This window comes from Gouania willdenowi, chromosome 14, assembly GCF_900634775.1.
Source record: "Gouania willdenowi chromosome 14, fGouWil2.1, whole genome shotgun sequence".
Classification (NCBI taxonomy): domain Eukaryota; kingdom Metazoa; phylum Chordata; class Actinopteri; order Blenniiformes; family Gobiesocidae; genus Gouania; species Gouania willdenowi.
In genome coordinates this window covers 32,885,721-32,909,342 of record NC_041057.1, presented here as the reverse complement: position 1 = coordinate 32,909,342, position 23,622 = coordinate 32,885,721, and the positions used below count along the sequence as shown (strand labels likewise).

The 23,622-nt window shown below is 41.5% G+C and overlaps 1 protein-coding gene and 1 long non-coding RNA gene across 2 annotated transcripts; one reads left to right on the top strand and one right to left on the bottom strand.

Annotated features, from left to right (window-relative positions):
* Window positions 1-104: 104 nt before the first annotated feature.
* On the bottom strand, window positions 105-1,193 carry LOC114476197 (uncharacterized). Its single transcript, XR_003675543.1, has 3 exons — window positions 1,155-1,193; window positions 1,017-1,081; window positions 105-650 (listed from the first exon to the last, which is right to left on the bottom strand). It is a non-coding gene; the product is annotated as an uncharacterized LOC114476197 (long non-coding RNA).
* Window positions 1,194-7,597: 6,404 nt separating this feature from the next.
* On the top strand, window positions 7,598-8,554 carry LOC114475295 (olfactory receptor 8U1-like). The gene has a single exon (XM_028465986.1). It carries the CDS (start codon window positions 7,598-7,600, stop codon window positions 8,552-8,554), a length of 957 nt encoding a protein of 318 aa, XP_028321787.1.
* Window positions 8,555-23,622: the final 15,068 nt, after the last annotated feature.

Sequence of the window (23,622 nt, the reverse complement as noted above, 5' to 3'; positions counted from 1 at the left end):
GCCACCACCATTATTCCTAAGCCGCACACTGGTCACCAAACTGGCTTGATAAGACAACAATAAGCACAATATACATGTAACATTTATGTCATAATATGGGGTGTGATTTTAATTACCAATAGTAATTTTATTTTAGACATTTAGTAGTATCGGACTAGACTTCAGAAGATAAGTTCAACTCAAGGAGGGAATGGACAATAAATAAGGCAATATTACACAGTGGTTTAGTTCATAATATATATATATATTGACAATATTTACAGACCCAACAAAAAACAACATTTACACACAATATTTACAGCTGCAGTATTTAAGTGCACTCAGGCTTGAGTTTTTTTTTTCCTATGAGTATAGTGCCAATGTGGTTCCACATCCAATGTTTGGAACCTTCCACGAGTTCATCCAAGTAGCCAGTGGTATCTCACCACTAGATAGTTTCTACCGTCTCAAAATAGTCCATAAAAGCCAACAGCTTTTAGTTCGCTCCTAATACGCTTCCACATGTCCGAAAGCAGTGTGAATGAGGGGGGAAGAACAAGGCTGCAACAACCTCCTACCAGATCACTTGAGTTGTGGACTGGATCCTTCAGTTCTGGGCAGTAATCTGTCAAGCTCACCATCAGTTGGTACCCATACCAGGGAAACCTGGCCTGTATAATTAAATAAGACCACATAAATAATATATTCACTAATTAGTTAATTCTTCTGTGCGCACAATAATCAATAAATATGAATTAATTCCTTTATCATGAATTAATCATTAAATTTCATTTCTCAGTTGAGCCATGATACAATGATTGAATATATCAGAGAAAACATTTTCACAATAATAAATAATCACTCACTTAACCAACACAATTCAATAGTTAAACAGTGTTAACAGTTATACTGAGGTATCACAGCACTCAACATAATGGTACCTAATACAACATTAGCCACCCAACCTAGTTGAATGGCATTACGTTAGCATTCAGTTTAGCATAGCATGCTACATTCAAACAAACATTCAAACTCACCAATTCCTTTTCAAACCTCAAGCGCAGCAGGATTACATGGTTCTTATCCCTGAGGTGCGTGAAGGCTGAAGGTGTACAAAGGTTGTTGTGAGTACTAGAGTTGTTAAGAAACCCGAAAATAAAAGTGAAAGGACCAACCTGTTGCAGCAGCTTCGTGTGTGTGTCCCTCACTCTCTGACAGGGAACAAACACAGCTGCTTGCAAATAGGTGACCGAGCTACGTGATTGGCTAAACGTAATCTCGTGAGAGTAGAGTGGAGGAAGGGACGTCACACGCTTAAAAAAAATGAGTTTTTAGCAACGGAGAATCCTCGTCCAAACCACCCAACTGAACTTAGAACTTACATACTTTACACAACTTGTTTACTATTATATTTAATAAATATAATTCTGTATAAGTATAAATAATACTGTCAATCCTATATAAATATGATCATCAATATATAATAATATTTTAGATATTATTCACATATATACATATTTATTTATCAGGGCTACATACACAACCACAATTTCACATCGCATCACTTGAAACCTTTCGACTGCTCCCCACCCATTCCATTTCCTATCTTGTATCCCTCTTCCCTGTTAACTTCCCCACCCCCCTCCACCCCCTCACCTTGGTGTAACACTGCCCTCTCTTTTTTACATCCTCCCTTTAATAAAGTATTTCTTACCCTTCCCTAGGGAGGGCTGGTGATGGTCACAATTATGCAATGAAATAAATAAATTTATTTAATTGCAATAACAAAATATGCATTGCTGTTAAAATATTTCACTTCTTGTAGTGTTAACCTTCAACAGCATGTGCAGACAAAGGAAAAAAAAAAAAAAAAGTAAAAAAAAAAAAATGCAAATGTTTTGTAATCAATAATTATTTGTCAGTAATTGCAACCGAATTGAGTTGACAGTTAAACAAAAATTAAAAGATGCTCTTGTATTGAAAGGTTTAGAAGTGGAAGCACTTTTTTTTTTCTTATCATTCATTATTGTAAGTAAGTAAGTAATTTATTTATAAAGTGCTTTTTGCAGATAAAATAAAAGTGCTGTACAGAGTTGTGGTAAAAATAAAGTGCAACATCATAATAGAATAATAAAACATGGGTGCATAAACATCTTAAGAGCAGCAACATTAAAGGATAATAGAAATTTAAATACCAGTTAACTAAAAGCTTCTGTCTTCAACAGTTTTTTAAAAGTGTTGAGCTCCCGGAGAGACTGGTGCAGGTTATTCCAGAGTCTGGGAGCTACAGCCTGGAACGCCAGGTCTCCTCGGGTTTTAAATTTTGTTTTTGGGGTCTTTAGGAGACCCTGACCTGAAGACTGAAGGTTTTGCCCTGATCTGTAGGGGCACAACAAGTCCGTGATATATGTAGGAGCCTGACCATGTAACGCTCGGAACGTAAGAACTAATATTTTGTACTGTATTCGAAACTTAACTGGAAGCCAGTGCAGAGTAGCAAGAATGGAGGTTATGTGGGATGTTGTGGGAGCACCAGTTAAAAGTCTGACAGCAGCGTTCTGAGTCGACAAGTAAAAACAGAATTACAATAGTCAATGTGTGATGATTTAAATGCGTGTATGACCAGTTCCTGATCTGATTTTGATAATAGATGCCTCACTTTAGAAATATTTCTCAATGTGGTAAAAACAGTTTTTAGTCAGTAGACGACAGTGACCCTCCAGAGACCTTGACTGATCAAAAACAACCCCAAGGTTTCTGAGGCTGGTTTTAACAGATGAGCCCAGATCACAAAGAAAGTTTTTAATCAGAGCGATCTTTTTATCAGGAGAGATGATCAGAGTTTCTGTTTTATTAAAATTTATCTCAAGATAATTTGATGATAACCAGATACGGGATATACAATCTAAGAACTCAGATAAAAAAGTGAAACTCTGAGTCATTAAAGGAGCAGTACAACTGGATATCATCAGCATAAAAATGATAAGACACATTGTTAAAAGCATGGATCAACCGACCAAGAGGCATCAGATACAGTAAAAAATAAAACAGGCCCCAGAACAGAGCCCTGGGCTACTTCACATGACAGGTTGGACATATTGGACATAACATCGTTAATAGCAACATTAAAGTTCTTCCATTAATGTAAGAGGTAAACCACTGGAGAACAGTACCAGAAAACCCCATCTCAGATTTGAGTCGATCAACCAGTATACTGTGATCTACTGTATCAAAGGCAACTGTCAGATCGAGTAAAACCAAAACTGTGTAACGACCAGAGTCAGCGGCCATCATCACGTCACTGGAAACTTTCAGAAGAGCAGTTTCAGGGGAGTGGATTGATCTAAAACCAGATTGATATTTATCATAAAAATCATGCTGTTCCATGTATGAGGTTAGCTGTTAGCAACCGTTATCTCCATGATTTCAGACATGAAGGGAAGCTTAGATATGGGCCGGTAGTTTTAAGGCTCCCCCGGATCAAGATTGGGTTTTTTTATAAATAGGGTTTACTATCGCATGTTTAAAGAACCTGCGGTCCGAGCCAGATAAAAGTGAGCGGTTTATCAATTTTACCACCCAAGGCCCGACAACATCAAAAACATTTAAAAGCAGAGAAGTAGAAACAATGTCTACAGTGCTCAATGAGGGTTTCATCTTTCCTACTAAAACCTGAACATCCTCAAGGCTGACAGGAGTGAAGGAGGCCCATTAGCTCACAGGGGCTGATGCAGTGCACAAGCTAACCAAGGGAGGAGTGATGCTAGCCCTGATTTCTTGTACTTTGTTTACAAAAAAGTAAAAAAAAAAATGTTACAGTCCTCCTGTGTGTGTACAGGCACATGGGACGGTGAGGGTGCAATAAGATTTTCAATAGTATTGAACAAAACCTTGGGGTTTCTCTTATTTTGCAAAACAAGATTAGTGAAATAAGCAGAGGGGGCGTGTTTTAATATTTCATTTAGCTCCATTATCTTTTCTTTTAAATGGAGTCTATGCACCTCTAATTTAGTTGTTTTCCACAACCGTGCCACTTTCCGGCAGCTTCTCATAAAGCTAAAAATAGTTTCATTCATCCACGGACAAGGTTTCTTATTAGAGCCTGGAGTTTTTTTAGCTGGTGCTACTGTGTCCAAAACAGTCAAACAGTGGCTATTAAAGTTTGTCAAAAAAGTGTCAACATCATCACAACTAGCAAATGTAGTTGGGTCAAAAGAGGCAGAAAACACACTAATTGCTGCTTCATTAAGAATGCGTCTCCACTTTTTCACATTGGTTGTAGTCCGTACCAGTGAGAATGACAGATTAAATACGATACAGCAATGGTTGCTTATTTGTAAGTCTTCAATACCTAGATGGTCAATTTTTGAACCAAAAGAAAAGACCAAATCTAAAGTATGACCTTTATAGTGTGTTGGACCCGACATGTGAAATGAGTCCATAAGAGACATCAGCTCAGCTGCCATAAGACAAGAAGAGTTATCAACATGCAGATTAAAATCACCAAGAATTAATACACTCTCCAGCTTAACAATAGATGACATAAACTCAGAGAATTCATCTAGAAATAAACGAGCAGGACCAGGAGGTCGATAGATAAAAACACAGTAAAAAGAGTGTTCATTTAAGAAGTTGAATTTGTTCATGTCCAACAGTCTGCAGCTAAAAGCGTCCCGGTATTGGAGCGCTAATCCTCCTCCACATCGCGTGAGCTGTGGAGTTCCAAACACAGAGCAATCTGGAGGGCACAACTCATTGAGATGAACGTACTCATCCTCTCGTTGCCATGTTTCTGTAAGGTACATCAGATCCAACCCGAGGGACATAAAAAGGTCCTTCAGGAGGTGAGATTTGTTGGCTAGCTATCTAGCATTCTGCAAGCCAAGGCGTAGAGTCATTTCCTTGTCGGCCAGTGGAGAGCTGCGGCGCAGCGGACGAAGCCACCCGTGATGCACACCATGATGCCGGGGTCGGCGTCTGCGGAGCAGCGCTTCGAGCGGTAGGTGACGCAAGTCGGCGACCAGACACACTCCTTTTCTAATTGCATTAAATCATGTTCTTTCAATTTTAGCCTGATGATCTAGGCTGCAAGCGACTGCCAGCACCACTCTTAACTAACACACTGATCTAATTGTAGACCTGCACCTCCATGGGCTTGTGGGGTGGCCTTGACCTGGGTGTTTTGGGTGCCTCTGCGCGGGCGTGCGTCTCTTTCGAGTGTTGTCGTGGTCTCTGGGCTGTTTGATGTTGCTCTCCTGCCCCATCCATGCGCATCTGGGGGGCCTTTGGGGCTGGGGGCCGGCACGTTTCTCTGCCACTCTTTCCTCTTGCTCTCTGTACCCCCCTCCTCCGCCTTCACTTGCTCTCCCGTTGTGTTGGGCATTGGGGGGCCCAGGATGCTGGTGGGGGGACTGTGGCCTTCGCTTCGGGGCAGGTGTTGCTGCGGCGGGAGGGGTGGCTTGGGGGTGGGCCCGTCGGCAGGCCTGGGGTGGTGGGGTTCATGGCTCCGAGACGGGGGGGGGCTGGGTGGGGTTGGCGACTGCTCAGGGGCGGCGCTTGCGTCTAGGGTTGTTGGGTGGCACTTTGGCTTGGTTCCCTGCGGCGCGCCTTCGCTGAAGATGCCGCTGGCGTGGTGGGCCGGGTCGCCCCCCGGGGCTCAATTGGGAGACCGCATGGGCCGGCGTGTGTGGCGTCGGGGGGAGGGAAGGGTGAGCTATGGATTCACCCCCATGCTGGGGCCTCCCCTGGGGTCGTGCTGGGTGGGTGTATGTGGGGGTGCGGCCTGTGGCTCCTGGCCTGGCGGATCCACGTCAGGGGTGGTTGGTCTACTGGCTGGGGCACCGGGGGTGGGTCTCAGGTTTGGGCATCTTGGGGCATGCTCCACCACCATCTGCCCGGAGACTGGCCGCAGTTCGGTGTGGCGCCGCACTGCCTTGGGCAGGGTGGGGCTGGTGGCTTGGGACCCGCTGTCCTCTGGGCTGTGCTGGCGTTGGGGGGTGTCTCGTGTCGGTGCGTGGGTGATCGGGGGTGGCCTTTGGGGGGGGCTCTGCTGGCGGCATTGGTGTGGGGTGGCGGTGCCTGGCTGGGAGTGCTTAGGTTCGCCTGCCTATCGGTCCGTGGCTGGCAGGGTGGTACTGCTTGGGCAGTTGGTGACACCCTCTCTCGTCGGGACGGCTGGGTCTCCCTGTGGAGGGTGTTGTATCGTGGTGCCGTGCGGGACCTGATGCGAGCATTGGCCGCTCGGCCGCCCCCTGCTTTGGCGGGGCGGGCCTCTCTGGGCAGGTGGGTGGCGGGGGTCACCCCCTGGAACACTGGGGGATGTGGCTGGTGCCTGGCTGTGCCTGGGGGGTGGGGGTCCCACCGTGCTCCATTTGGCAGGCACCGCGAGGTGGGTCTCCGGCGGTGCTGCTAGGCGCATCCCTGGGGCCCGCGGTGCCATTTACCCTCTCTGGTGGCCCGCCATGTGGACGGGTCGGGCTCATACCAGACAGGCCTCCATCATGGACACTTTAATTCACTCACTCCCAGCTGGTCTGGCTCACCCACTTGGTGCACCACACACATACACCCAACCCTTGGGGGGCTGGGTGGTAGGGATAGGGGTGGAGGGGGCCACCACTTGTGCTACTAAGTAGTGGCGCGGGGGTGGCACTCCCACCTCAGGTTGCCCTACTATTCCCTCCAATTTTAATTACACCTCAACACACCACCCTCCGGAAGGAGGGACCACCTCTTCCACCCTCCAGAGCTATTGCACCACATGGACGGGAGGGGAGCAATGCTCACCATTTTTAATAGCACTTCATACACTCACTAAACACACACATTCACTCACACACACAGGGGATAGGGAAGTGCCTCTCTTTGGGGGAATGGAGAGGCACCATAACAGGGTAGTTTCACACATTTGGGCCTGTCGGATGGGGGCCCGGCCCTTCTGTTGATGGCTGGGCCGCCGTGTAGAGTACAAATACATCAGGATGGTGCGGTCGGGCGGTGGGTTTCTGGGGAGCGTGGGGGGTGTTGCTGGGGGCTCTTTTTGCAGGGTCTCTCCGGGCGGTACCGCTGCTTGTAGTTGTTAGGCTGCAAAGAAGTGGAACAAACTGCCAGCAGAACTGAAGTCAGCATCACATAAAGTTAAAGGCTTTTCTTCTTTATCTACTGCGTATGACTGAGAGGGAGATTTTTAATAATTAATTTAATGTTTTTTCTGCTGATTTGAATGTTTTTTTTTTTAATTGTTAAACTATTTAATGTTTTCTGTTGCACTAATATATGAGGTAATTTATTATAAACAAGCTGCTGAACTTTAGTAGCTTTGGTGTTGTTGATGTTGAGATTTTAGCTCTGGACTGCGTTTGCATGGAGTTGAGGATGTGTGTGTGTGTGTGTGTGGGTGGATGTGTGTGTGTGTGTGTAGTGGATGCAGTGATTCTCTCAGGATGAAGGAGCATCAGTATAAAGCTGCAGAGAAGACGGAAGTCCAGAGTCAGACGTGTTAGACACGTTCGACAATGAATAAATAATAATAAATAATAAAGGCAGGTTTCCTCTGTCCTCATTGTGAAGGCCTTCTCTTTGTCTTGTGTGTTTGTGTTTGTGTTGTATTTACAGGTTGATGGAGAACTACACCTACAACAGCTTCACTCTTCAGTTGGAGGGCTTAAATGTCCACAAAGACTATGTGTACCTTGTCTTTATCTCCCTTTTGCTTGCGTACATCTTCATTATAGTTTTAAATGTGGGCATTGCTGCTCTGATTTTATTTAACACCAACCTCCATCAGCCCATGTATCTGCTTTTCTGTAACCTGCCCATCAATGACATCTTAGGGAACTCCATTTTGCTTCCTCGCCTGCTGATGGACATCCTGCTGCCACCCTCCGAGCGCCGCATCACTTACTACGAGTGTGTGGTTCAGGCTTTCACTACACACATGTTTGGTACCACCACACACACGGTACTCATCATCATGGCCTTTTACCGCTACGTGGCCATCTGTAACCCTCTGCGATATTCCACCATCATGACCAAGAGGATGGTGGTGAAGCTGACGGCGTCGGCTTGGGGTGTGGCTTTCTTTCTGGTAGCGATCTTACTGGGCCTCACCATCCGGCTCAACAGATGCAGAGCTATGATCATGAACCTGTTCTGTGACAACGCCTCTCTCTTCAAGCTCTCCTGTGAGAGCATGTTAATTAACAACATCTATGGCCTCACCTTCACCGTGCTCCTGTTCAGCTCTTCCATCGGCTCCATTGTGGTTACCTACTCTAAGATCACCATTGTCTGTCTGACCAGCAACAACAAGTCTCTGAACAGCAAAGCCCTGAAGACCTGCAGCACCCACCTGGTTGTGTATCTGATCATGATATTCTGTGGTTTCACCTTCATTCTAATGCATCGCTTCCCACAATACTCAGACTATAGAAAACTGACAGCCATCCTGTTCCACGTGGTCCCCGGCAGCCTGAACCCCATCATTTATGGCGTGCAGTCGGCAGAGATCAGTAAGTCTCTGTCAAAGGTGTTCTGTCGCCGCTCTGAGCAGAGAAAGGTGGTGAACAGCAGTTAGGTTTCCTCTGCTTCTTTACCTGTGGGTCAGTTAGAGCAGAGATAGGTCCACAAATATGAGATTGTCTGATTTTATCAACATTCAAGTCAACATTTTATTGTGGAAGCATTCCCTCCTCATCTGATCAAACTTTCCTTGTGGTCATTTAAAATTATATAAAGAATCTACTGCTTGAAGAATAACCAAACTATTGTTGCTTTCTTTTTAGTTTTTTTTCATTCTTTTGCTTGTTTTTTTATTTTAAAGGTTTTTTCCTGTTCCTCTTTTCTGCTTCGTTCCACATTTTTGCTGTCTTGATGTTCCTTTATTTTGTCTTGTTTTTTGGTTTGTTTTGGTTTTTTTTTTCTTTCGGTAAAGTTTAATTGTTATCTCGGGAGCCCTCTTCTTCAAGCCCTTTGAGGCTTTTTTGGGTTTTTATTAATGTTAATGTCTGTCTATTGTTGTTACTGTTGTTGGATTTAAACTGGGCCAAATAAAAAAGACCCAGAAATGTTTCAGTATGGATGAGAGGAGTTAAACACTTAATAGACAAATAACTGGAACAAGCAGGAGTGTGTCAGAGTTCAGTCGGTGGGGTGAGACACTTCCAAATGTGCTACAAAGACATTTTATCAGAGACAGAGATGAGGGAGGTATGGTCGTGTGTAAATACTGTACATATAATGCTAGAGTTATTTGGCTTTTTTATTCGTGACATCTGCCAAGGAGGGAATGTATTTCCTGGCATTTATTTATTTGTTTGTTACAAGATTAGAATTTCGTTTATCAGACGCTTTTAACCAAAGCGACGTACAACATGAGCAGTAAGAGTTGACAGATTTGCTCAACATCCCACGGCAATGACCCAGGTTTGATAAGAACCAATGACCCTCTCATTACACCAACACCTTCTTTGGTTTGTTTGTTAGCAGGATTATGTCAAATGACCTAACATTATTTGGACAGAATTTGAACCAAATATAGACTAAACTAGAAGTAGGAAGAACTTCCTTTTTTGTGTATGTGTATGTACTTTTTCATGTCAAATGTGTTGTGTTTTTCTATTTAACCCTGTTTTATCTCATGTATTTGGAATGAACATTTTGGGAAATAAAATACACTTGTTACAGTTTGTATATAACAGAGTTGAACTTTAGTAGCTTTGGTGTAAAATGGAAATGTTAGTGTTTGTTCTAATGCTTTGTTTATGCATTTAGGAATAAATAAAATTATGAATCTGGGATCTGGATGAATATTTATAGAAATGTTTATAACCCACTCCTTTTTCATAATGTAAATTCTATGTGACTGATTTGTGTCATTTCAGTCAGACCGTACCAATCACCTAAAAGTAGCTGCTCTGTTAAAAAGAGAACACTAGATGTATCTATACTGGATAAATATAGACTAATCAGCAACCTTCTTTTCATGGCCAAGATCATTGAGAAGGTGGTCTTCAACCAACTGAGTGAATTCTTAACATTCAACAAAACATTTGATAATTTTCAGTCACAGTACAGAAACAGCTCTTTTTTTTAATATATTTTAGGAACTACATCACATAGGAAACTGAAACTTGGTATTATAGTACAGCTCCACCTACTCTCTCAGAATATACAAAAAGATCTACTATACATCATATCTGGTGGACATGCCAGCTCCTCAAAATTGGGAAAAGTTATTTGGGGATTAGGTCTGGAACATGTTTGAGCCTTCAACTTAGCATATGCTTCAGCTCACTGTAATTTGATCAGCTTTGAGCTATGAACATAGACTGTTCACATCACTAATGATTAGTCACATACTGTATATGCATTGGTTCCTGGGTGACACAGTCTTGAAGTTCGAAAACATATGTATTCTACTAATTTCATTGGCCCATAACTGCATGTGGGAATGCAATCTGATCTATATTTTAAGTCATAGGATAAAGATTACTCTTTCTTGGGATATGAAACAATTTTTCTTGATGCAACTTCATCATTTTCATTTTGGACCCCAACTTTGGGTTATTTCACCACTCACAAGTATTGAAAACTTTGCATAAGGCCAGTGAAGCTTGGATCTGTGTCGTATAATCATTTATTGTTTTTCAGTTTTTCACAGTTTTTTTTTTTTTTTTTTTTGAGTGAAGTGCTTTGGATGTCCTGAAAATTTGTGACATGGAATGACCAAGGAGGAACGTTTTTTTGTAAGCATTGGAAACTTTGAATCTAACAGATTACCAAATGTCCTGTGGGGTTCCTCAGGGCTCTGTTCTTAGCTTTTATATGCATCCTTTAGGACAAATTCTACAGAACTGTAAAGTTGATTATCAGAGCTAAGTAGACGACACAGAACTATATCTATCACTGAACCCAAATGACTATGGTTCCATTGAGGCCTTGTGTGGCTGCTTAGAAAAAGTAAACTGCTGGATGAGTGAAAACTTCCTTTAATTAAATCATGACAAGATGGAGGTGATTGTCTTTGGTAACAAGGAAAAGAGGACTGCTGTCACCAAGTATCGTCAGTCTCCATCTTCAGAAGCTAAAGAACAAGTCCCAAACCTTGGTGTTCTGATTGAGTCAGATCTGACATTCAGATCAAATCTGACACAAAAACAGCTTCTACCACCTAAAGAACATCTCCAGGGTGAAAGGTTTAATGACTCAGACAGTCTCACACTGTCTCCCAGTCAGCCTCAGAATAAACTTTAAAGTTCTGCTGCTGGTGTATAAATCTGTGAAAGTTTTTGGTGCAGAATTCATCAGTGAGGTGTTAGTCAGGTATGAACTAGTTTTGGTCCAATGTCCTTTTTTTTTGTCCAGATGCCGATACCAATACCCAGTTGCATCAGCCTATACCGTAGCGTTTTAAAAAAACTTGACCTGTTTTGCTTCCAATTCTTAAGAGCTGGATACTCTCTTGGATGTAAAAATTATTGCTATCATTGCTAGGTCTGGCACTGATTAATCCTTTGGGAAACAGAGAAAAACACCAACACAGAGTAAATGCAGGAGAACATTTTTAACACCTACCTTGTATAAGTGACAAATGAATTAACTTATTTTCTAAAACCTGAGATTTGGCTCTCAAATGCCAACATGTCACCATAAGTTTTTGGTGATCAGGAGTCAGGGCAGTAGTGAGAGTCAGAGTAGGGTTAGGCATCGTCTGCTGGGTACTCACGTGGCCCAAACTGGGGGACAGCCAGGGCAAGACCACCACGTCCGCCGGCGCAGAGTGGGGTTTTGATTCCGAGTGACGGACGGCAAAATGGGGCCGGAGCCTAGCATGGGGCTGTGCTTGTGGATGTCAGCGCATCCCTACGAGCACGCCCATGCGAGTCCGTCATTGTCCTCGGAGCAGGCCACAAGACACGTGTTATGGCAATTATTATATTCATCATCATATCGTCAAATGTGTGTTCATGTGTACAATTTGTCATGTTTTAATACATGATGACTCCATTACTCTTTGCACTTTTGAACAGCTGAGTCATGTTAGATTAAACAGTACAGATCGTATTGTACTCAGTGCAACACAGAGTCTCTGCTGAAGGCCAAACTCAAACTCACATGCAGATATACACGAACGCACACACTATCAAGGATAAATAAGAGTGGCGCTCAATCTTCCTCATAATATACACGTCTTCATCATCCTCAAACGTTTCCACTGTTGGGCATCTGACTCCCTCCTCCTCACCTCAGGGTGGAACTTTTTCTGTTATCTGTATAAAAGCTTAAGCTGTGAAACTGTTAGAGTGGGTCTTGCCTTTTTGCTCTGCCACGAGCCTTTTGCCTTTCATTCTTTCAGGATGGAAACTTCTTTTTTACTCCTTTTTATTTTATTTTATAATAAATGTTTTTTATAAAATCATCAATGCTTCGACTGGACTCCATCATTCAACCAAAGCATAAATCATGTCTCCAAATGAGGTCAACCGCAAATTTGCCGTGACACACGTCACTTGGCGAGGAAGGCAAACTGCTCGAGGGGCGCAGCAGGGGCCTGTAACGATGAGGTGGCGTTACATTTATGGACTGTTACATTTTTGGACTTTTATAATTACAAAAAGGTAAATTGTAATACTGTAACAAACTGCAGTGCTTAATCATATTAAGAAAACACATTTTGTTGTATTGGTTTAATGAATTTATTTGTCATTTAATCAGGAAAACAGGTAGTGAAGCACATGGTTCAGGCCACAGGATTTCAGGATTCATCTAGTGATAAACACAGAAAATACATTTCAGTTTAATTGATTAATAACTTAACAGTGACATGAAAGATAAAACAATTAAATATGTTCTGGTATTCTGAGTGTGATTGAGATGTGATCTCCAACAAAGCTTACCCGTGCATGCTCTCTTCCTCTTTCCTGAGGTGTTCGGGAAAAAGAATTCCCCGGGGGCTTTGGACACCTTTTTATAGTTCCAGGTGGGAGAGACCAAGTAGAGACTAGGAACAGGGGAGCTTGATGTTTGTAACTCAATGTAAATATGTAGTTTAATAATTTAGAGGATGTAAATAAGATTAATGATATTAATACAGGGTTATTGTTTGCGATGATGTCTGTGAAGAATTTTTTGTGTAAATATTTATGTTGTACTTTTAATATGGAAATTAAATGTCCCCCCATGCTTGGTTCAGGCTAATTAGTGGTCCACCTGTATAAGGACCTTCATTCTGTTCAGTAGAGAGTGGAGTGGAGATTGAAGTGCAATGTGCTTGTGGTGCAAATTAAAAATAAAAAGATAAAACTGATGCATCAAAACCTGGAGCCTGGTTTACTCATTGAGTGCCTGCACTGCTACGGTTGCTCTTTGACAAGTGGTGTCAGAAGTGGGATCTGACTGCACTGGACAGGATGTGGCCAGAGGAAAGAAAAGGGAGCTGATGGTGGAGCCAGATGATGGTGAACCAGCTACCTCAGCAGAGGTGCATCAGCAGCTAGCAGCCCGGACAGGTTGGAGGAGTTGACAAACCTGGTAAAATCTCTGGTCCACTCTCAGGCATCAAGGGACCAGCAGATGGAAAAGGAGTCTGGACACCAAGACCAGAGATGGAAAAGTATGCAACACCAATTTACTCTGATTCAAGCACAGATGAGAGAGTTAAAAGAGGACTTTGAGAACAGAGTTCTTGGTCCAGATGAGCACAATGACGACATTGATTATCATAGTGGGGCTCCAAGCCAACTCCAGCAGCAGGAGGAGCTACAGCAACCTACACCAGTGAGGACAACTCGTATCCAGTGTGAGCCAAAGCTGTTACCTTTCTCTCCTAGTGAGGATATTGAACATTACTTGACAACGTTTGAAAGAATTGCTACTGTCTGCCGTTTACAAAAAGAAGAGTGGGCTATTCAGCTGATCCCTCTACTCACTGGTAAGATACGGAGTGCTTATGTTCACATGGATATTGCTGATACGGAGGACTATGCTAAACTCAAAGATGTCATTTTGGCTAAAGATGAGATTACGGCTGACACCTATAGGTGAAGATTTCGTTCCCTGGACATCAACCAAGGTGAATCACACCGTGAACTTTATGTGCGGCTGAAGGAATTGTTCAAATAAATGGACAAGGCCAGAGACTTCCACAGTTAAATACATATCAGAGATGTTAATACTGGAGGAGTTTCTGAGAATGGTGGGACCTGAGCTTGAAGTCTGAATTCAAGAACGGGACCCAAGGTCAGCAGAGGAGGCTACCCGTCTTGCAGAGGTTTTCCTGTCAGCCAGAACGGGATCAAGACGAACCACTTTGGGCCGAGACAACAGCTTCGCCAGATGTAGGTCCAATGGGGTGAGAGGAGTGGTCATTCACAGGTCAGACATCAGTCTCGCTCGAGACAAACTTCCCCTAGTAGACTACATATTAATAAGAAATATTTTTCTGCATCCAGGCAAGATGTGCGTTGTTATCAGTGTAATGAGATTGGTCACACCCAATACACATGCCCTGCCACCAGACAAAGTAAGCCCTCTCTTCTATGTTCCTTTCCCACACCCACCCACCCACCCAGCACATTCTCAAGTTCAGGGTGAAGCATGTCATGGAAATTATTATATTCATCATCATATCGTCAAATGTGTGTTCATGTGTACAATTTGTCATGTTTTAATACACAATGACTGCATTACTCTTTGAACAGCTGAGTCATATTAGATTAAGAGTACAGACAGTCTCTGCTGAAGCCTCACACAAAAACTCACATTCTTTCACATGCAGATATACACGCACACACACTATCAAGGACAGATATCAGTGGCGCTAACCTTCCTCATAACATACCATCTTCATCATCCTCCAACGTCTCCACTGTTGGGAGCATCTGACTCCCTCCTTTTCTTTATTTCAGGGTTGGGACTTTTTCTCATATCGGTATAAAGCTTAAGCTGTGAAACTGTTAGGCAGTCCTGCATATCCTGAGCCAGGGAAGAACCTTTCTGGACCATCCTGTACTCTTTTTCATTTAGCCTTTCCAATATAGAGGATGGGACACTCTCCTTTTTTTGTACTCCTTTTCATTTAGTTTTATAATAAATCTTTTTTTATAAAATCATCATCCTCTGACTGGACTCCATCATTCAACACAGGGCATAATTCAAGTCACCAAATAGGTCAACTGCAAATTTGCCGTGACAAGCACTTACTACCCCTGCACTAGTAAATGGTCAGCAAAAGGAGGCCCTTCTTGACTCGGGTTGTTTTCAGTCTGCTGTTCTGCCTAGTTTATTGCCAAAGGAAATGTGGAGTGAGATGACTTCCAACATTAGTTGTGTACATGGGGATAAGAAGTTGTATCCCACAGCTGAGATTTATCTTACAGTAGGGAGTCAGACTTCTCTTCACACTGTAGCATTAGTGTCCACACTTCCATATCCAGTTGTTCTTGGTCATGATGTTCCAAATCTGCTTGACTTAATAGAGCAGGAGAGACAATTTAAACACCACAAACGTCCTGTTAATAAACCAGTTCAAAGTGCCCAACCAGCTGTATGCAATAGTGTAATGACTTGGGCTCAGAAAGAAAGAAATACCCTGGAAGAATTACCTTTTTTCATTCTGACCTAGGGTCAGAACCAGTGAAGCGATGTAAGTCAAAGGCCCAGAAAAAGAGGGAAAAGTTGTGGAGTAAAGCCAGAATTAAGGGTGATGAAGCATTCCCCTGAACAGGTTGTTTAATGATCTTGTCCTTTCTGATATTGCTAAACTGCAGCAAGCTGATCACACACTAAAACCATGGTTTGAAATGGTCTCAGAGGTTGAAGGGGTGAGTAATGGCAAAGAAAATCGTGTCTCTGACATAAACTATATCAAAAATGGCATACTTTACCAAGGACAAGGTGAGGTTGAGACTTTAGCTTTACCACAGATCCTTACATATAAAGTAATGGAGCTGGGTCACTCAATCCCATGGGCAGGTCACCTGATATTCTAAAAAACACTCTGCAGGGTAGGCAGTAAGTTTACCAACATTAAAAACTTTTGTGCATCCTATGAGACATGTCAGTTAACATCCCCTAGAACTGTAGCCCATGCTCAGCTACAGCCGCTGCCAATCATAGATACGCCATTTGAAAGATTAGGAATGGATGTAGTGGGTCCCCTTGAGGGGACAAGCTCAGGGAATCGGTACATTTTAGTAATACTGTATGTGACTATGCCACTCGTTACCCCGAAGCCTTTCCTCTTAAAGCTCTGAAAACTAAGCATGTTGCTAACTGTCTTCTACAACTCTATTGAAGGGTAGGCATCCCAAAGGAGGTTCTCACTAACTGTGGCACAAAGTTTCTTTTTAAGCTGTTAAAGCAGGTGTATCAGTTGTTGGGGATAAAGTGCATTAAGACCACTCCCTACCACCCCAGACGGACGGTTTGGTTGACCCAGTTTGTATCCCAAACTGGGTCAGACTGGGACCAGTGGCTTCCCTACCTACTGTTCGCCTACAGAGAGGTGCCACAAGTGTTGACAGGGTTTTGCCCCTTTGAACTGTTGTACGGTCGGCAGGTGAGGGGCCCACTTGACCTTCTGTAAGAGCATTGGGAGAATCCAAAGGCTGAGCATGAAAATGTGGTGGCCTATGTCCTGAAGATTAGGGACAGATTCGAGCAGATGACGGCACTGGCACATGAACACATGAGATTGGCAAAAGAGAGTCAGAAGACCTGGTATGACAAGAGAGCCAGAGATAGAACTTTCCATTCGGGGCAAAGGGTGTTGCTGCTGCTTCCATCCAATGACAGTAAGCTGCTGGAGAGATGGCAGGGACCTTATGAGATTACAAAATATCTTTGTAAGGTCACCTATGAACTGTATATGCATGATAAACAAAAAAAAAAAAAAAAAAATCTGGTATTTCATGTTAACCTGTTGAAAGCATTTAAGGAGCCTTCATTTGTGCAGTCCATCCAGAACCTTCTAATCTGTCCTGCAACGGAAGAGGATGAAAAGGAGCCTTTACTTCGTCCCGACATCGCTGAGAATGCTGCGGTGGATGTGTTGCATCTGACCCTGGTCCAGCAAAAGGAGGTGAGAGTACTTTTGGATCTGGAGCTCTTCCAACAAAAGCCGGGTTTTACAAACCTGGTCCAGCACAAAGTCCACCTTAAGCAGGATGCTCTTCTCAAGCGCAGGAGCTACAGGATTCCAGAAAAGTTGGTGCCACAGCTTAAGAAGGAGATCGACTCTATGTTGCAGATGAACATCATTGAGTCTTCAACCAGCAAATGGTGCAGCCCGGTGGAATTGGTCCCGAAAAAGAATATTTCATGAAGGTTCTGCATTGACTTCAGTTACCTGAATTCTGTATCAAAGCTTGAATCCTACCCAATGCCCTGTATTGATGAACTGCTGGAAAGAGTGGGAAGGTAGAGTTCATTGCAACCCTTGACCTAAGTAAAGGTTATTGGCAGCTGGCCCTTGCACCAGAGTCTAAAGAGCTCACAGATTTTATGACACCCTATGGCAAATTCCAGTTTCAGGTGATGCCATTTGGTCTCCAGGGGGCGCTGTCAACTTTTCAGCAACTGATGGACCAAGTGCTGAAAGATGTCCCACATTTTGCAGCAGCTTACTTGGATGATGTGATTATCTTCAGTCACTCCTGGATGGACCATGTTGCTTACCTTTGTCAGGTGCAACACCGGATTAAGGATGCTGGGCTGACCATTAAGCCAGGCAAGTGTTCAATTGCATGCCACCAGGTAGAATACCTAGGCCATGTTGTTTGACAGGGGGTTGTCAAGCCTTGGGTGGGGAATGTGGATGCCATCCATTCTTATCCTGTGCCAACCACAAACAATTGGTATATTAAATTTGTTCCTCATTTTGCTTCTCAAGCAGCCGTATTGACTGAACTCACCAAAGACTCAGCCCCAAACAAAGTATAGTGGACTGACAAAAGTGACAGAGCATTCAGCAACCTCAATGCAGCAATCACAAGTGAGTCTGTTCTTTACAGTCCAGATTTTTCTCGCCCGTTTACACTACAGACAGATGCTTCTGGTGTTGGCCTGGGCACTGTGCTTCTGCAGGACATTGAGGAGGAGCGGCGCCCTTCTTTTTCTGAGTCGTAAACTACAGGACAGTGAGACAAGGTACTCAACAGTGGAGAAGGAGTGTCTAGCAATGAAGTGGGCAACCAGTGCTCTACGTTATTTTCTGCTGGGACGTCACTTCCTTCTGGAGACGGATCATCGATCACTACAATGGCTAAACAGGATGAAGGACTCCAATATGCGTCTTACTGGTTGGAATATCTCCCTGCAGCCTTACAATTTTACAGTACAGTACATTGCTGGAAAAGACAACCTGGTGGCAGACTGTCTTATTTATTATTTATTTATTTATTTATTCAGTTCATTTCCGACATGGTTGCATTCACAGAAATTCATTTGACATTCAGAGCAAAATCACATCATTGTTTTTTTTTTTTTTGTCCTTTTTCATGCCGGAAAGGGCGACGGAAAAAAGCATTATGCTTATCTAGATCCGTCCCCTAATTTGAACACAGATAATTTTACATCCAACCTCGTTTCTTCCCCCTTTTTTTTTTTTTTTTTTTTTTTGTGATGTGTTCTCGTCTGCAGTCATTGTTCCTGCTGTTACTCCTCATCACAGTCTTTTTCCCCCGTATTTCCACGAGCTTTCTTTTCCAGTCGTTGTTTACGTTCCTCCAACTGTAGAGTTCAATGGAGAGTTGACTTGAGATCTGTATGTGTGTAAAAATGTCCTCCTCGTTTTGTCCTTAAATTGCTTCAGATTATCTGACTGTTGTGTCTCTTTGTCAAGGCTGTTCCAGAGGTTCATGGCTCTATACACAGTACTATGTTTGCCAACGTTTGATATGATCCTGTTAGGTCTAAACTCATTATTATGTCTGAATTCGTAGGGATTTTGATTGTAAGTGAAACGTTTTTGGATTTGATGTGGTAATTTTTTTGATGAAGCCCTAAATGCGTGTATTTGTGTGTTGTAGTGTATTATTTCTTGCAGTTTTAGGTATTTTGACTTCTCAAATAAATCGTTTGTGTGTGTGTTGTGTGGTACTTTATGTAAAATTCTTATAGCTTTTTTTTGTTGTTTAAATAGTGGTTCAAGATACGTTTTGTAGTTATTACCCCATATTTCGGAGCAGTAATTTAAGTGCGATGCTATGAGTGAAGAATAGATTGTTTTAAGTGATTTGGTATGTAGGATTTGTTGAAGTTTCCATAGGATGTAACTGCTTTTGGCCACTTTGTTTTTAACTATTTGTATATGTTTTTTCCAGGTCAGCTTGTCGTCCATCCACACTCCAAGTACCCTATATTCTTTTACTTGTTCTATTATTTCCTTGTTTAGTTTCAGTCTTATATCTCCTGTTTTTTTTCTCTTTCCAAAGTTAATGAATTTTGTTTTACTGACGTTTAGGGATAGTTTATTTACATCTAACCATGTTTGAATTTTTAATAGTTCTTCATTTGTTGACTCTATTAAAGTGTTAATGTCTTTGCCTGAGCATAGAATGGTTGTGTCATCTGCAAACAACGTTAGTTTGAGGCAATTTGAGACTTTGAAAATGTTGTTTATGTATAAAATGAACAGTTTTGGCCCCAAAATTGAACCCTGTGGCACACCACATTGTATGGTTTGGCATTTTGATGTATGTTCTTCAAAGTCAACATATTGTCTTCTATTTGTCATATAGCTTTTAATCCATTTTAAGGCGTTACGCTTTATTCCGTAATTTTGAAGTTTTTCTTCTAGAATATCATGATTAATTGTGTCAAAGGCTTTTTTTAGGTCCAGAAAAATTCCAAATACAAATAGTTTTTTTTCTAATGCTTCTCTTATATTCTCCGTGATGTCAATTATAGCCATTGCTGTTGAACGTCCTTTTCTAAATCCATATTGTCCTTCATGTAGTATATTATTGTCTTCTATAAATTTGTCGAGTCTGTTCATGAACAGTTTTTCCAGAATTTTTGACAGTTGTGGTAATATTGATATAGGTCGATAATTAGTGAAATTACATTTTTCTCCACCCTTGTAAATCGGTCTGATTTTTGCAATTTTCATTTTTTCTGGGAATACCCCATTCTTGAATGATAGATTACTTATATATGTTAGTGGCGGGGTTATTTCAGCTGTTATGGTTTTTATTAGACTCATAGTTAGATTATTAACGTCTCTGGATTTTTTTGAGGTACTGGTAGTGATTATTCTGTCCACCTCTGCTTCTGTTACTTCTTCGAGTACAAGATACTTATCAATGTCTTTCTTCTCATTGTCAAAATGGTTCCATTTAAGTGTTGGGTGTTTATTTATCTCTTTCTCTATGTCTTTTCCAGTATTTATGAAAAAACTGTTGAGTTCTTGTGCTATTATGTTTTTATTGTGTTCTTTTACATTGTTTATTATAAAGTGGTCTGCATTTTTTTCTTTGCATTTACGCATGGTTATGTTATTTATTATTTCCCACAATTTTTTGTTTTTGTTTTTATTCTCTTTTAATTGTTTTTCATAATATTCCCTTTTTTTTTCTCTAAGTAAATTATTAACTTTGTTTCTGTATTTTTTATAACGTATTTCTGCTTTTAATGTTTTTTCTGTTATATATTTTTTATATAGTATGTTTTTCTTTTTGCATACGTTGGCTATTTTCTTATTAATCCATGGTACATTGTTTATTTTACTTTTGGTTGTTATTTGTTTCAAAGGGCAGCATTTATCGTATATTGTCGTTATTGTGTCTGTAAATGTGTCATATGCTACGTTCACGTCTTCTTCCTTGAAGACACTTTCCCACGTCTGTCTTTTTATCTGTTGTTTAAAGTTTTGTAATTGTTTTTCTCCTTCCAGTCTCCTGTATGTCTGTGTGTTATGATTTTCACGGTTCTTCTTCTCTTTTGCGTTTAGTATCATAAATATTGGTAAATGATCAGAGATGTCATTTATTAATATACCACTCTTTACATCTGTGTTTTGTATGTTTGTGAAGATGTTATCTATCAGTGTTGAGCTGTGTTTATTAATTCTGGTTGGTTGCGTTATGAGAGGTTTTAATCCATTTGTGTACATGCAATTGGCAAAGTCTTCAATGTGTGTATTTTTTAAAGGATTTAAAATGTTTATATTGAAGTCTCCACATATCAGTAATCTCTTATTTTTAATTTCTTCTATCATTTTGGTTAGTTTCTCATTAAATATGTCTATTTTACAGTCAGGTGCACGATACAAACAGCAGATTATTATCTTACGTCCCTCTGGACTTGTAATTTTCACTGTTATACATTCCATTACTTCTTCCACAGTTAAACTCAAAGACTCTATTATCTCCATATCTATATTTTCTTTTATGAATAGTGCTACCCCTCCTCCTGGCTTATGTAATCTGTTCTTATAGACAAATTTATATCCTTTTATCATAAAATCCATGCCTTTTTTTTCATTCATCCAAGTTTCTGATAGTGCTATTATGTCAAATCTATACAATGTAGAGATGTAATCCTTAATGTCTTCAAAATTTGCATACATACTGCGACAATTACAGTGAACAAGTGACAGACCTTTTTCGTTCTTATTTTCCACTTTGAAGTCATTCTCTGTGTAGTAATGGCTGTTCGTGTATTGTTTCCAATGTGAAAAGTTGTTTGGGTCCACTTCGTCTACTTGATTAATCTCCCGTTGTTGATGTTGATGATGTTGCGGATGATTTTTAGTGATTCTGTCCATATCCATGACCTTTATCAGTGTTCTTGACTTTTAGGCACCTCATTTGTATTTTTCCAGGTCTTCCATCCTTTGGATTAGAACGGGTTTTCCATTTTCTCCTCCTGGAGGTGTGATGTAAATCCTGCAGCCTCTGGTCCAGTTTTTCACAATTTTTCCTCCTTTCTTCAGTTGGCGTGCTTTCCATGCGATACTTGCATTCTGCTTCGTCAGGTTCTCGTTCATAAACACCATCGTTCCGGCCAGTTTTCTTCCTTGTTTCATTATTTCAGCTTTATATTTCACGTTGGTGAATGTAATTTTCACATCTCTGGTGTCTTTGCGTTTTGGCAGCAGCTGGCAGTAGTTGATGTTGTCTGGGTTCACTTCAATGCCTTTCGAGTCCAGGTAATCAATCACCTGTTCTTCAATCGATTTTTCGTCTTCGCTGGTCTGATCCTCAGTTTGTCTTGTTGCACTGGCGTAGCTCCTTGGCCTTATCTTTAGGCCCGTGATGATGACATCCTTTTCTCTTTCTTTTCTTTCCAGTTCTTCAACCCTCGCATCCAATGTTTTTATCTTTTCTGCATTCTTTACATTTTCTTCTTTCAGTACCTTGACATCATTCTCCAGTATTTTCAATGATTTCTCCAAGGCATTCGTCATGTTCTCCATCTTCGTAGATAGTTCTTGTCTTAGGGACATGAGATCCTGTCTCATCTCCTGTTTCATCTCCTTAATCATTTCTTTAAGCTCTTCTTTGAATAGCTTAAAGTTCTCTTCCATTTTTGGTGGCATGTCTGGGCCCAGTTTTCTCTCTTCAGATGCAGCTGGTCGCTGCTCGCTGATAGTCAAGGTCGCGTTATCAGACGGGAGTATAGCTTTCCCGGAGAGAGCTCTGAAAACACGTCTTTCTCCCTTCCTTGGCTCAGGACTCTTTCCAGAGTACATGAGAATTGAGAAACTGTACTGTTGGGAGGGGGGGGGGGGGGGGGGGGGGTGTAACGAGGTGACGTTACATTTATGGAATGTTACACTTATGGACTAATTTAAAAAAGGTATATTGTAATACTGTAAAAAAACTGCAGTGCTTATTTAAATCAAGAAAACACATTTTGTATAATTGGTTTAATGAATGTATTTGTCATAAACACAGAAAATAAATTTCAGTTTAATTGATAAATAACTTAGTAGTGACATGAAAGACAAAACAATTAAATATGTTCTGGTATTCTGAGTGTGATTGAGATGTGATCTTCAACAAAGCTTATCTGTGCATGCTCTCTTCCTCTTTCCTGAGGTGTTCGGGTAAAAGAATTCCCCGGGGGCTTTGGACACCTTTTTATAGTTCCAGGTGGGAGAGACCAAGCAGAGACTAGGAACAGGGGAGCTTTATGTTTGAAACTCATAATTTAGGGGATGTAAACAATATTGATATTAATACAAGGTTATTGTTTGTCATGGTGTCTGTTAAAATTGTTTGTGTAAATATTTATGTTGCACTTTTAATCTGGAAATTAAATGTCCCTCGATGCTTGGTACAGGCTAATTAGTGGTGCATCTGTATATAAAGACCTTCATTCTGTTCAGTAGAGAGTGCAGTGGAGATTGAAGTGCACTGTGCTTGTGGTGCAAATTAAAAATAAAAAGATAAAACTGATGCATCAAAACCTGGAGCCTAGTTTCCTCATTGAGTGCCTCCACTGCTACGGTTGCTCTATGACAGGGCCAAATCTTCCGTTTGGCGGACTGGGTATTTATTGAAAGTAGTTTGAATAAGAAGTTGATGCTCTATATGGCAGCAGTGTGTTAATAGTTAGTACTTGCCAATACCAATCCAGCCTTTTGGTGCCGTATTTATTTTATTTATTCGTTTATTTGATATGGACATAACAACTGCA